The following is a 12,489-nucleotide window of genomic DNA, read 5'->3' on the forward strand; positions in this document are numbered from 1 at the left end:
GCAAACATTCCTAAATAGTCCTTGTATCTTAGCAGGGCCTGTTAAAATAGGTCAAGGGGTAACGTTTTAAACCTGAAGGTGGTCGATTCAGGCTAGATATATGGAACACTTTTTGCAAAAAATTAGGGTAGTAAAAAAAGGTTGCTCAGAGAAGTGGTAGGTGGATGCCCCATTCCTGGAAACATTCAAGGTCAGGATAGACAGGGCTCTGAGCAACCCGATCTAATTGAAACTATTCCAGCTGATTGCAGGCTTGGACTAAACGACCTTCAATGGTCCCTTCCAACCCAAACTACTCTATATTTCTATGATGTTGTAGCTTATGAATCAGAGATCCTTGCTGTGGTTGGGGCTCAGCTGTGGTCTACTAAAAACACCCATAAAACACCCAAGTATCAGCAATGAAAACATCAAGATATCTACAGATGAAATCAAAGACTAAAGGGAAAACTGTACTCTCCAAATGCATTTGAGAGTACTCTGTGTGATTCTGGAGGTGACAACGAAAAAATGTGCATGCAAGTTTACAACACAATCTTTGGAAGCAACTTTCATCATAACTCCTGCTCCATGTCTAGAAATTTCCCTTACTATAAAATTAAATTGCCAACCATTCACTTTTAAGAAACATTTTTTATTCTGAACTCACTTTCTCTTTAGAATGTGTAAGCATTTAACTTCTCTCAGGCACAAAATTAGAAATCTATCATCTGTGATGAATATAAACACAGTAGTTTCCTAGTGATACTATCAGATGGTCATATAAATTCACACTTTGCTGTGACAGTTCAATATAAACCTGTGGATCTGCTAAAAGCACTCATGTGTAGAGCAACAGGCTTTTAACAGTAAGACATCCAGGTACACTGGACATTTATTTGTCAGTGTACAGTAGTATACATTAAAAAGAAATAAGGCCCAAATAACATAAAATATGTTGTGGTAGGGGAAAGGAGTTTTCCCCCTGAAGTTATAAAATGGTAAAATCCCAGGGGGTGATGACCCTTGGAGTTTAAGCCAATGAGTGCTTCTGCAAAATATAAACATATCACAAGCAGACCGGAAAAGAAAGTAGTGGTAGTTGTTGTTGAAGAAGTAGCCATGTTATGAAAGCCATGAGCTGAGGGGCAGGAGCCCCGCTGGGAGGCTACACAGACTTGGAACAGTGTTAAACTGGGTCAGGTTCTGTAGCTGAGAGCTGAAGGAGTTTCCTCAACCGTGAGCAGCAGAAGCGGCAGCAAAAACAACACTGGCTGGAGAAAGTGGCAGAGAGCCAAGAGATATTTTGGAAGGGAGAAGAGATTTGATCCATTGTAAATACTGTTTTGTCATGATAGAAATAGTTAAGATTATATATAATGTATTGCAGTATTTATTTTGTACAGTCATTGTAATATATATTCCCTTCCCCCCCATATTGAGTCTCGTGTAGTGTCTGGAAAACCCATCTCACACTGGGTTGAGATGTGGGAGGGGGGCTTGGACTAGGGAAGTGGATTTTAGAGTTCTCAAACCATGACATCCAAATAACATAAAATATGTATATAGTGTTTGCTAGAAAAATACCTGGCTAAAAATAAGGCATATTCTAGCTCATACTTCATGGAGTTACAATGAAGTTCAGGCACATACAAAGCAACACTTTATTGATTAATGATTTACAACTCTTTTGGTCTATTTAGTAGAAAACGAACCAAATGAAGCAGAACTTCATCATTAAAATCTTTCACATTACCGTCTTCCACAACATCATACAATGGCTTACTCTCTGTACCCCAACAGATATTCTTTCGAGGGTTATTTTTAATAGTTTCTGCAGTTAGCGCTAAAGTATTTAGCTGGTAACAAAAGAAAGCAAAGTATTTTCCATCAGTCACTACTGCTTGTGATACAAAAGGACGAGTCACATCTGCTTCACTCCAGAATCCTACAAAATAAACAAATACAACTAGTTATACAGGGTTTGAAATTTCTATTGGCACACATATCTAAACCCCAGTCCTGAAATACAGAAAAATACTGGGAATTGCAGCAGCTGCTTAGTAGGGAAAAAGTCCTGTTTGCTTTTTTCATACAGACTAAACAAAACACAACTAGCAATAAAGGGTATGTCCAAGATGTGGACATACTTGTGTTTTGAACACAGTTCCCTATCACCAACTGATAAAAACCACTTGCTGATCAGCCAAGTGACTTCTCCCAATCAGTTAAGCAACTAATGCATCCAAAGTCCTGCAAATGAGCTGAGGGAAAATGTCTTTCAACTATTCCATGCTGCTCAAGGGCAAGAACATTTGTTTCATGACAGAAGCATGCACATGTATCCATGAACATAACTTACTAGAGTGACCAACCAAACACTAAGAACACTGTGTTAGTATTAATGTTTCAAACCTCCAGTAAGCATTATTAGTATTTTTTAAATATTTACCTATTTATCCATGCATTACATTTATGCACTAGCACAGTAATATTCTTAAAAAATACTTGTATCATGTGCGATGAACAATGTTAGAAACTGTTACAGAAAAAAAAAAGTCACAGATTTGAATCATGCTGCCCTTTTAACTCGTGATGTATTTACAGCAGCAACCAGCTCTGAAGCCAAGATTTACTTGAACATTTTAGGTCCACAAAGTTAAGTCAAGCTTTCTAAGACACCGTCACATGAAAAATTTGATGCAGAGCCAGAAATATACTTCATAGTCAAAGGAATTTCTTTCATGTGTTGTTTCTAAAGTGAAACTACAAACCATCGGGTATCTTACAGTAACACTAGGCAGTCATTATATTTATGAGAATAAGCAAAAGACTGATCTGATCTATCCATCCAGGTCTTGTGGGAGTTTTAGACCAAAGTAGGCATAAAAACCTAAAGTAAGGCTGCTGACATTTTTCTTTCACTCACTGTAGTTTCATAGAATTGAAGAACTACGAAAAGAGGGGCTAAGCAACATAGTTGTTTCAGAGGAAAAAAAACAAAACTGCTTGATACCTACCACATTTCCCAGTAACTACGGTGGAAAGAGCAAGTGAAAGAAGAATTGAGGGTTTTGCACAGGCTTAGCATTATATATGAAAAAATATTTTTCTCTGTAATTAATTCCCCCTGAAACAAAGTACTCAAAGACAAAGTTTTAACTCTCTTTTGTAAGGTCTGCTTCATTCATTAGTTCAATTTAATCTGTAAAGACCTACTTAAAAGATGGTCTTCAGAAGCAAAATCATGAGAAAAAGGGGGTGGTGAGAAAAGGTTAAAGAACTTCACAGCAGGCATTCACAACCAGGAAGAATTTGTAAAGCTGACTGCCTCACCTTGATACATTGCTTGTGCTGCTGTCCATGCGAAGAGACTTGCAATACCATTTGATCGATAAACAACTTCAATCTGATCCTCAAGACGTGCTTTTATGAGCCTCTCCCGCTTTAGTCTATCGGGAATAAGATGAAACTGGGTATGCCCGTAACAGCATGGATCTGCCACCTTCGATCCTGTGTTCCCCAAAATGAAAAAATCAGAAAGAGAGAGACCGCTTTTATTATGCACACAAATACATCTTCACTCTCAGATTCTAAACGTAACGTTTGAACCTCTACTGTGGATCTGTGTAAATGTTGAGATTCTGGGTGAGACTGGAGGAGCTGCCCAATTCCAAAAGGTTAAGAGTTCACATACTAAAATGTCTCTGAAGAGATGTATCAAAATTCAAAGGTAGTTTTGTGTTAATTTTCTATTCAGCTCAATTCTTTCAAGAAAATTTGGACACAATACCATGTGCAGGAGGATGCTACTCCCCACTGCCTAATTGACATGAAATCTCAATAGAGATTTATATGCTGCATATATTTATAGAGTATACCTACATATGCAGTCTCATCTCCTCGGATGGTAAGATCAATGGAGAGATAGACAACAGGTTAGCAAAGGCATATAGAGCTTTCAGAAAACTCCATAAAAGAGTATGGCGTAATAAACACCTGCAGAAAAGTACCAAGATCAGTGTTTACAGAGCCATTGTGCTGTCTACTCTCTTATACGGTTCCAAATCATGGGTCATCTACCACCACCACCTGCATCTCTCAGAACACTTCCATCAATGTTGCCTCTGTACAATCCTAAACATCCACTGGTCAGATTATGTGACCAATACATCTGTTCTAGAGCAAGTAGCAGTCACAAGTATTGAGGCCATGTTGCTGAGAACACAGCTGTGTTGGGCAGGACACGTCTCCAGGATGAAGGACCACTGCCTCCCTAAGATCCTCCTTTATGCTGAATTTGCCACTGGCTGCCACAAGAGAGGAGCCCCGAAGAAAAGATACAAGGACTCCCTGAAACAACATCTCAGCCTTGGCCATATTGATCACCATAACTGGTCTACTCTGGCCTCAAATCGGGAGGCCTGGAGACACACCATCTATAACGCAGCTGTCTCCTTTGAGAACACACACAGGATCACTCTCAAGGAGAAAAGACAACAAAGAAAGAACCGTGTCTTGCAGAATATACCACCTAAGGAGTCTTTCTGCTGTGCCTTTTGCAACCGGACATGTCTATCTCGTAATGGCCTCATTAGCCACCAGCATGCTTGTAACAAATGTGGGTAGAGCCTTTCCCAAATCTTCATTCACAAAGCCTAGCCATGATGATAGCTACATATAAAAATGCACAACTTTTTTCAGCTGATGGGAAAAGAAGAATTTAGGTGGGTTTTGTTTGGGTATTGGTTTTTGTTGTTGGGGTTTTTTTACAAAAAAAAAAAGTTAACATTTCATGATTAGAAGCTCTTACCTATATACACCTTATTTTCATACTGCTTTTTGAACAACGGCAGTTTGGATGGTTTGTGATTAATAACGGGAACATCTCCCAGATTTGAATCCAGGGGTACAACCTTGAAGGCAGTAGAAGAAAGAAAAACCATGATGTAAGATCTGTTTCTGACATCAAGCTTTACATATTACAGCACTCTCTGGTCAGACAGCAGAAAGTGCAAATCTTGCTTACATACACCATATAGATAACCTCAACTGAAATTCATTTTTTGCAACAGAACCTTTTGCCTTGTGATGGGTGCTAGCACAGTCATCCTACACTGAAGTCTTATTTTTCTGCAACATACAAAATCAATGTGAGAAATGATGCTACCAAAGTTGCCAGTTGGTACTATCTTCAAAATCAGAATCTGCTTATGTAGAAAAACAGCTAAAACATTTCTAGCAGTAGCTAATAAACTAACTTGAACTGGCAGAGTGAGTTTACAGATTCGGTGTTCTGCATTGTACATTTTTAATTGCCTAGACAGTTCTTCCAAAAAGGTCAAGTTTTGTAGCATCTGACAGTACTAACTTAAGCAAATTTTACAACTAAGTTATTAATAAAGGTTCTGCATTTACAGAAAGCGCAGTAGTTTTTTGTTTCCGGTGTAAACAGAACAACCAGACCCACGCAGCCTACACAACTATCATTGTATGAACCTGCAAGAAAAATACTAGTATATTGAAACAAAATATACTTCCAGAAAACTGAGCATTCAAGAAAATAACTGTTAATTAGTACCAACAGGCAACAGAGCTCACATTCAGACTATAAGTGCTCTCTCTTACTCCATTCTGTTCTTCACCATTCCTAACGTACTATTTTTCTCCACTGAAAAGAGAACATTTCACAACACATTCCTTATTTATGCCTCCACTTCCAAGCATAAAATGTTAAAAACTGAATTTAATTAAATGAATCAATGTGCAATTTAAAGTGTAAAGAGGATCAACTTAGAGTTCAGGAGACTGTCTCAATATCTACAGAGCAATTACCACAGGGTAGTAAGGGAGCTAAGAATTGAAAAACACACTAATGTGCCACATGTCTGAAAAACCAGTTATTCCACACAGTACCTGCTGCATGGTTTCAGAGGCTGCCTGAAACAAAAATGAAAACGAATGTTATTAATTTGCTGTTGGAAACATGCCCACCTGGGGAAGCTGCTTTGGCACACGGATCTGGAGGTGTGGCTTATCGTCTATCTGGAATCGCACAGGATCAACTCTACCCTTCCGATGTCCATGAGCAACAACTTCCTCACCATGATGCCAGTAATAGTTAACTTCGGGCTTTAGATCTGAAACAGAAAAGAATACAGAAAAACGTTGATTGCCTCTGGGCATTTGAAACTCTCCCAATTCTTCTTTTGCTGCAGCCAAACACAACATCCCTAATCCAAATAGAATGATGGAGACAAATTACTAGTGATGGCCTGAACATCCGATCTGAAGAGCTACGCCAGCGACACTGCTGCCGGCTGGGACTGACCCCACCGCCCTAAGGCTCCCACATCCCCTTCTCTGTCAGCCCCACTCCGTACCGAGGGAGGAGGTCGCCAGCAGCGGATTGTGGCCGGACAGGAACGCAGCGAGGGTGGAAACGAGCTGCGTGAGGAAGGGACCAGGTGTGTGCTCCTGGTCACGGTACAGGAACGGCCGCTTTTTGTTCTGATAGAAGCTCTCCTGCAGGAGGGCGTCGCAGGCCAGGGAGCGCAGCTCGCCCATATCCAGGGGTGGGAGCGCTCCCGCCGCGGGCTCCGGGCTTGTCGCAGTCCCCGAGGTTGTCACATCCCCCGAGCTTGTCGCAGTCCCCGGGCTTGTCGCAGCCGCCGGTGCTCCCGCTCCCGGGCCTCCGCCGGCCTTGGGCGCCGCTTCCGCCGCCACCGCTCCCGGGGGCATGCCCGGCACGAAGACAGTGTTGGTGAAGCTGCGGTACCAGCGGTCGGCGTTGATAGCGAAGGTTTGCGGGTACACCATGTACTTGGGCCGCTGCAGCTTCTCGTACAGCCGCAGTTTCTCCTCCACCGTGGCCGCAGCGTGCACTCGCTGCTTGAAGTTCTCCCGGCGCCGCTGCTGGGCCGCCTTGCTCTTGGCCGTGATGGACGCCACCACAGGCGGGTAGAGCGGGCCGGAGGTTAGCGAGGGGCTGGTGGGCTCGGCCTGCGAGAACCAGCGGCGGCCAGGCCGGAGCAGCCGCCGCGCCCCCAGCGCCGCCATCTCCGGAGCTGCGGCACAGGGAGGGGCGGAGCGGGAAACCGCGACACCTGATTGCCCACTGGGAATCACGTGGCTAGCCAGTCATCCAATGGGGGAGCGGCTCCTCCTCTGGCGGTGCCGCCGGTGCAGGAAGAGACGGGGCCTTTGGTAGTCACGTGACTTGATGGCGCCCATTCCCGACGCGGTACGGCACGGCGGGGCTCATGCGCATGCGCAAAAGAGGAATCTGTGCCATCACTGCACCGGAACTACAACTCCCAGGATGCACAGCCGGGACGACCCGGAAGTGCCGGGTGGGGCTGTCATGCCACCCGGAGAGCCGCAGAATCAGTTCGGAGTTTGGAAAAGGCCTTTTGGGATCCTCGAGTCCAAGCTGTGACCGCACACCAGCTTGTCAAGGAGACCGTGGCACTCAATGCCGCGTCCTTTCTTTTCTTAGGCACTCCCAGGGACAGTAACGCCACATCCTCTCTGGGCAGTCCAGTTTAATGTCCAGTCACTCTTTCATTGAAGAAATTCTTCATACTGTCCAACTAAACCGCCCCTGGCACAGCTTAAGGCTATATCCTATTGCTCTGTTACCCACTGTGAAGTCTCGAAGGAGCCTTTACCTGCTTCCACTCTAGAGAAGAACACTTTGGACACAGTTTTCCAAAGGTCTGGATCTCGAGGAGCGCGTTCCAGCTGCAGGGAAGGGCCCTCTGTACAGGACAGTGGGTGCCCACAGCACTGAGTGTAAACTGAAACGACTGATTGTCAGAACCTTCTGAGCCGACAGAGTCTGGCTTTAATAAAGGAATTCAACCCTGCTAAATATGATCTGTTACAACCTTTGTTTGTGAAACGAAATAAGCTAGAATTGGCATACTGATACTGTAAGAGTGCCACAGTAACTGCATGTTCGTCTTTGAGACACTTCAATAGCCAAGTATTTCTCTTTAGTGGACAGATGAATTTCACTATTTATTCTTAAAACTTCATTTTTTTTTTGTTTTAACTTGATGATTTGCAGAATTCTTGGGAGATTGGTTAGTTTTTTTCCTGTATTTCCATGAAACGTGACTAGGAGTGGAAGTTATGAGTGGAATTGGGACAGGAGTTACATTACATGCATCCCAGATAATCTACCTTCTTTCCTTAACTTCATTTTAGCTTTCTGCTGAATTGCTGATCACTTCTTCAGTGGTGGAATTTTTGGAATTTGGAGGAAATTTTGGAATACATGATGAAGATGTAAATACAGAGTTTGGACTGAGATTTTCAAAGAATATAGAATATAAAACCATCATCTTCTTTAAGAGGAAGAAAAATAGAAATTAAAGTATTGTTAATGCATAGCTAAAGAAAAGCTGTCCTTTAGCTTAAGATTTACAAAGTATGTTATAAAACACAGATTTAAATGTTAAATTGCAACTCAGTTAAGTATCGAGTATTTAAAATTTTGATGTTTTAAATTTGAAACTAGCCTCTCTTTACTAGATGGGTAAGGGGAAAAGGCCTTAGATCAGATGATTGACCATTTAGGAAGCAGCCACCCTTCTTTTCTTAATTCCACGTACTGCAGTCTCCAAGTGCATATGCATGTGCCTGTTTTTCTCTTGATTGATAAAGGACATTGACCAGATGTGGCAAAGGAAAAGATGCTGAATCTCTTCCCTTGCGATTGTGGCCAGCCATGTCAAACTTACAGAAGCTGTTAGGGAAAATCACCATGTACTGTTCTTGGGCACTTTGCACCTCCTCTTTCAAAATTTATCTCTTTTGCTAATTATAAATATTCTTCTCTTTTCATACTTCAGTGTATTCATGGCCAATTTATACCCACTTGTCATTGTGCCAACATTGTCCTTTAGTTTAATTAGCTTTTTGTTCTCTTTGATGTTGGCCTTTTAAAATATTGATGGAGACCAGTCATATCACCTCTCGGCCCTCATTGACGGAGGCTCTTCTCACACAGGCAGATCTCCATTACCCTGATCATCTTAACAGCCCTTTCTTTCATTCCCTCCAGTTTTGCAGTTCTCTCAGGGATATGTGACCATACAGAACCCATTAATTCCTACAAGGGTCTGTGTTACCTACACCAGGATTACTAACATTTTGCCACCACTAAAAACCTTTCTCATCATGTTGTCAAATCAGAATTGCCTGCCCTGCTGCGATACGATACTGTGAGCAACTTTCGTATGGGATATTTTAAACCTTCAAGAAGTTCAATACAAAAACTGAATCTAACTGATGAAGTAAGTGAATGTTTAAAAGACCATTTTCATTTTCTCTACTTTGTTCAAGGGCTGATACCAACTATAACATTAGGTAAGAGATGTCAGGAACCAGTGCTATGCTTTAACCTACACTTAGAATCTCTGATTTACTGATGTTCTGATCACAGTTTAATTTTATTTGCTTGGTGTACCTTGTAGTATCATTCATCCTGAGGTAGGAGCTGCAAGGGCTTGGATAAAATGTCCCAATAGACAGCCTGGGTAAAGGTACTGGGGTGCTTTGCTGCCAGCTCTGTCATAAGCTTTTGATTAAAGTATATTATGCAGCCATAGGTCAGTTGGTTCAAAAAAGCAAACTGACAATTAAGAAAGGACCTACTGTCCTTCTCTACTGACTTAACGTGCAGTATCCAAATTATCCTAAACGTACAAACCCAGAGCGTCTTTGTGATGGTTAAATGAACACCTAAAGAGAGCCTGGATTAGAAAGCTTATCCTGCCTAAATTGTTCAGTACAGATGCTAAGGCAGATGTCATAGCCTTACATCTCTAAAATTGAAACTAGAAAAAAGCCCTGTATCTCAGTTCCAACGTGAAGGTCATCAGTTTTGAAGCCCAAAAGTAGTTCAGAAAGTGCCATGACCCGAATCAGGGAAAGGGAATGGGGTCGGGCACTGCAAGGAAGGGTCTTTCACACGGTGGAGGTTGGTGAAGCAATGCCGCAGTTTATTTGAGGGGTAACAACTTATATAGGGTAGGATGGTGGGTGGAACTTGGGCTAGGGAGGAGCAAGAGACTGACAACTTGGGGAACATGGTGATTGGGCAGCTGAGTAAAGAGGGGAGGAGCTTGGGTATCACCGGGGGAATAGGCCAATGGTAGCTGCCTCTGCACTGCACCAAGGATCAGCCAATGGCAGGCAGAGGAGCGGGAAAACAGGGTTTAGGCGGGAAAACTGTGAGGGGAGGAAGGAGACAATATGGAGGGTAGAATTCAAAAAACAACAACTGGGGGTACATATAACACTGGAACAGCATAACAATAGACTGGGGATAACAGGGGTACAACTGTCATAATTCAGAAAGTGTCACATTCAGTATTATAAGTCAAGTCCGGTGTGTAAATGTCCTTTCAAGGGTTATAAATCCTCCTCCATGCTTCATATCTTTCCCAGTCGGTTTCATTGCCTCCAACAAGAAACTAGTGCAGTTCACCTTCTTGAATCTCCTCTGTAGGAAGCGATGATATACATATTCTTTTTCTAAAACTTAGAAATGAGACAGAGTACAGTCAATGTACTCATTTAGAGATGAGGTTTCATAGACATTAATTACTGGGCAAGCTTGGTATCTCCTGTATGCAAGTGTAGAAGCTGCTTAAGTGCACATACTTCTTCAGTAATCTTCACCAGAAGTGCAGGTACAATCCAAATGGATCACAGGGATCGCATAACAGAGGTGTATCTTATCCAAGACCTAGCAGGAGATATAAGGTCTGAGTCTGCTTTACTTGGCCGTGGTGGGGTTGCTCTGTGTCCCATGGGAGTCATTGCCAGATCTGCAACCAGTGAGAAAAGGTTCAGTCCTTCCACCTGCTAAGCCATTTGTTCCATACCTGTGCTATGGTGCTGGTACCATGCACCTTCTCAGAGACCTACATCTTATTTTAGAAGGTAGGGAAAGGAGTTAACGGTGAGACGGAAGCTCTTCAAATTAGGAAGCTTCAGAAGGTAGCCACAGGCTAGACATGAATTTTCTTGTAAACTGAGTAACAAAAGATACTGTAGTTTGATTCTAAAGCAGTGATCCTAGAATCATAGAATCAGCCAGGTTGAAAAGGACCTCTGAGATGACAGACCCTCAGCACATCTGAGGACATGCTGAGGATTGATGATGTCCTGCTCTAGTTCTCTTAGAAAGTTAGTCCAAAGGTAAGCCAAAAAACATGTTAGAAGTCAGTGCAGGAAAGTTCATAGTCAAAAGAGTCTCTTGACTCTTGACTCTAACCTGTGATAAACAAGGTCACTAATCAATACCAGGTGTTCCTCTTGTAATAGTATGTGAAGACCTTGGAGGAAGAGTGAACCTTCACTGTACTAAACATTGCATCCTACAACTGTATAATAAATAAAGTGATTCTTCATCCGGTAATGTCAGTTAAGTTGTAGACAGGACTGGCACTCTGAAGCTCTTAGAAGTACTTGCTGAGTGTCTTGTACTCTTTAACGGTACCAGGCAGACACATATCTTTCTACCAACTGAGTTTTATTTTAGAAGTTCTGCAGCTTAGTTAGCCAGTATGTCTCTCAATCTGGGGACAGGTGTTGGACAAGGCATATCCTTACTTTTTGGTGCTCATCTTGGAGGATGAGAATCAGATGTCAAAAAACCAGGAATATCTCCAGGTTTAACCAGTTAAGGTTAAATTCTCTGCCTAGCCATTTATTTTGTTTGTGACTCAAGGCTAGGTCCACAAAAGAACTTCTGTGGGGTCTCTGCTTCACCCTCTCAAGCCTAAAGGTTTGACTAGTGGGGAACACATCTTTTTGTTGCCAAAGTTAATGGACTAACCAAAAATGTACAGCGTATTTCAAAACTGAAAAGAATAGATCACTCCAGGAGATCTTTTCACCAGCTTTCTTTAGAAGACATTTTAAAAGTTTAAAAGTTCATTATTTTTCAGAGCAAATATGATACTGAATATTCCAGCTTAGGTAACATCAGTGGGACTGCATGCTCCATGTAAAACTCCACATACTGCAACAGACACAATCTTAATAGTCTGAGAAGATGTTCATTATTTTACAACTTATATCTTTGGCTTATTTTAAAAGATATTATATGCTACAACAACAGCTACCGGATGATAGCATAATGCAGCTCGTAGCATAGATACATGCCATAGGGAAAAACCATTAATGTCTTTACTAAGTGAAATCTGTGGATAAAGACATCTTTCTTATACAATTTTCAAATATTTTATAGGAATATAAAATGCAATATTTGACAGACTGAGGTATGCCATTATGTAACCTTCAAAATTAAAGTACTACTAGAACTGCATAGCATTCAAAACAGCATCAGTTAGAATTAAGTTTGCATTATGTTTCAACTACTATTTTCATGTAGTTTCTCAAACAAATTCCTTTTGGGCTAAAATGGCCTAATGTTCTTCTATAGATCAAAGATCTTACCACACACACCACCACTCCCCATTTCCCATTTAA

At 41.9% G+C, this 12,489-nt stretch overlaps 1 protein-coding gene across 2 annotated transcripts; it reads right to left on the reverse strand.

Moving 5' to 3' along the window:
- Positions 1-1,619: 1,619 nt before the first annotated feature.
- On the reverse strand, positions 1,620-7,053 carry MRPS30 (mitochondrial ribosomal protein S30). Of its 2 annotated transcripts, XM_018077329.1 has the most exons (6): positions 6,636-7,053; positions 6,363-6,599; positions 5,974-6,119; positions 4,793-4,895; positions 3,316-3,492; positions 1,620-1,927 (listed from the first exon to the last, which is right to left on the reverse strand). In XM_018077329.1, exons 1-6 carry the CDS (start codon positions 7,036-7,038, stop codon positions 1,659-1,661), a joined length of 1,335 nt encoding a protein of 444 aa, XP_017932818.1. In that variant the 5' UTR covers positions 7,039-7,053; the 3' UTR covers positions 1,620-1,658. The 2 variants fall into 2 exon arrangements, with proteins under 2 accessions (XP_017932818.1, XP_017932817.1); XM_018077328.1 differs by having other exon boundaries at positions 6,363-7,053.
- Between the last annotated feature and the right edge of the window lie 5,436 nt (positions 7,054-12,489).

This window comes from Manacus vitellinus, unplaced genomic scaffold (assembly GCF_001715985.3).
Source record: "Manacus vitellinus isolate BGI_N305 unplaced genomic scaffold, ASM171598v3 scaffold_36_pilon, whole genome shotgun sequence".
NCBI lineage: Eukaryota > Metazoa > Chordata > Aves > Passeriformes > Pipridae > Manacus > Manacus vitellinus.

Bases quoted from the DNA above. Each gene is read 5' to 3' on its own strand.
- MRPS30 (XM_018077328.1), bottom strand. From the start codon at position 7,038: ATGGCGGCGCTGGGGGCGCGGCGGCTGCTCCGGCCTGGCCGCCGCTGG. The intron at 4,896-5,973 runs GTGGGCATGTTT...ACTGCCTTCAAG, and splicing joins TGCCAAAGCAGCTTCCCCAG to GTTGTACCCCTGGATTCAAA. The intron at 3,493-4,792 runs GTAAGAGCTTCT...TGGGGAACACAG, and splicing joins TGAAAATAAGGTGTATATAG to GATCGAAGGTGGCAGATCCA.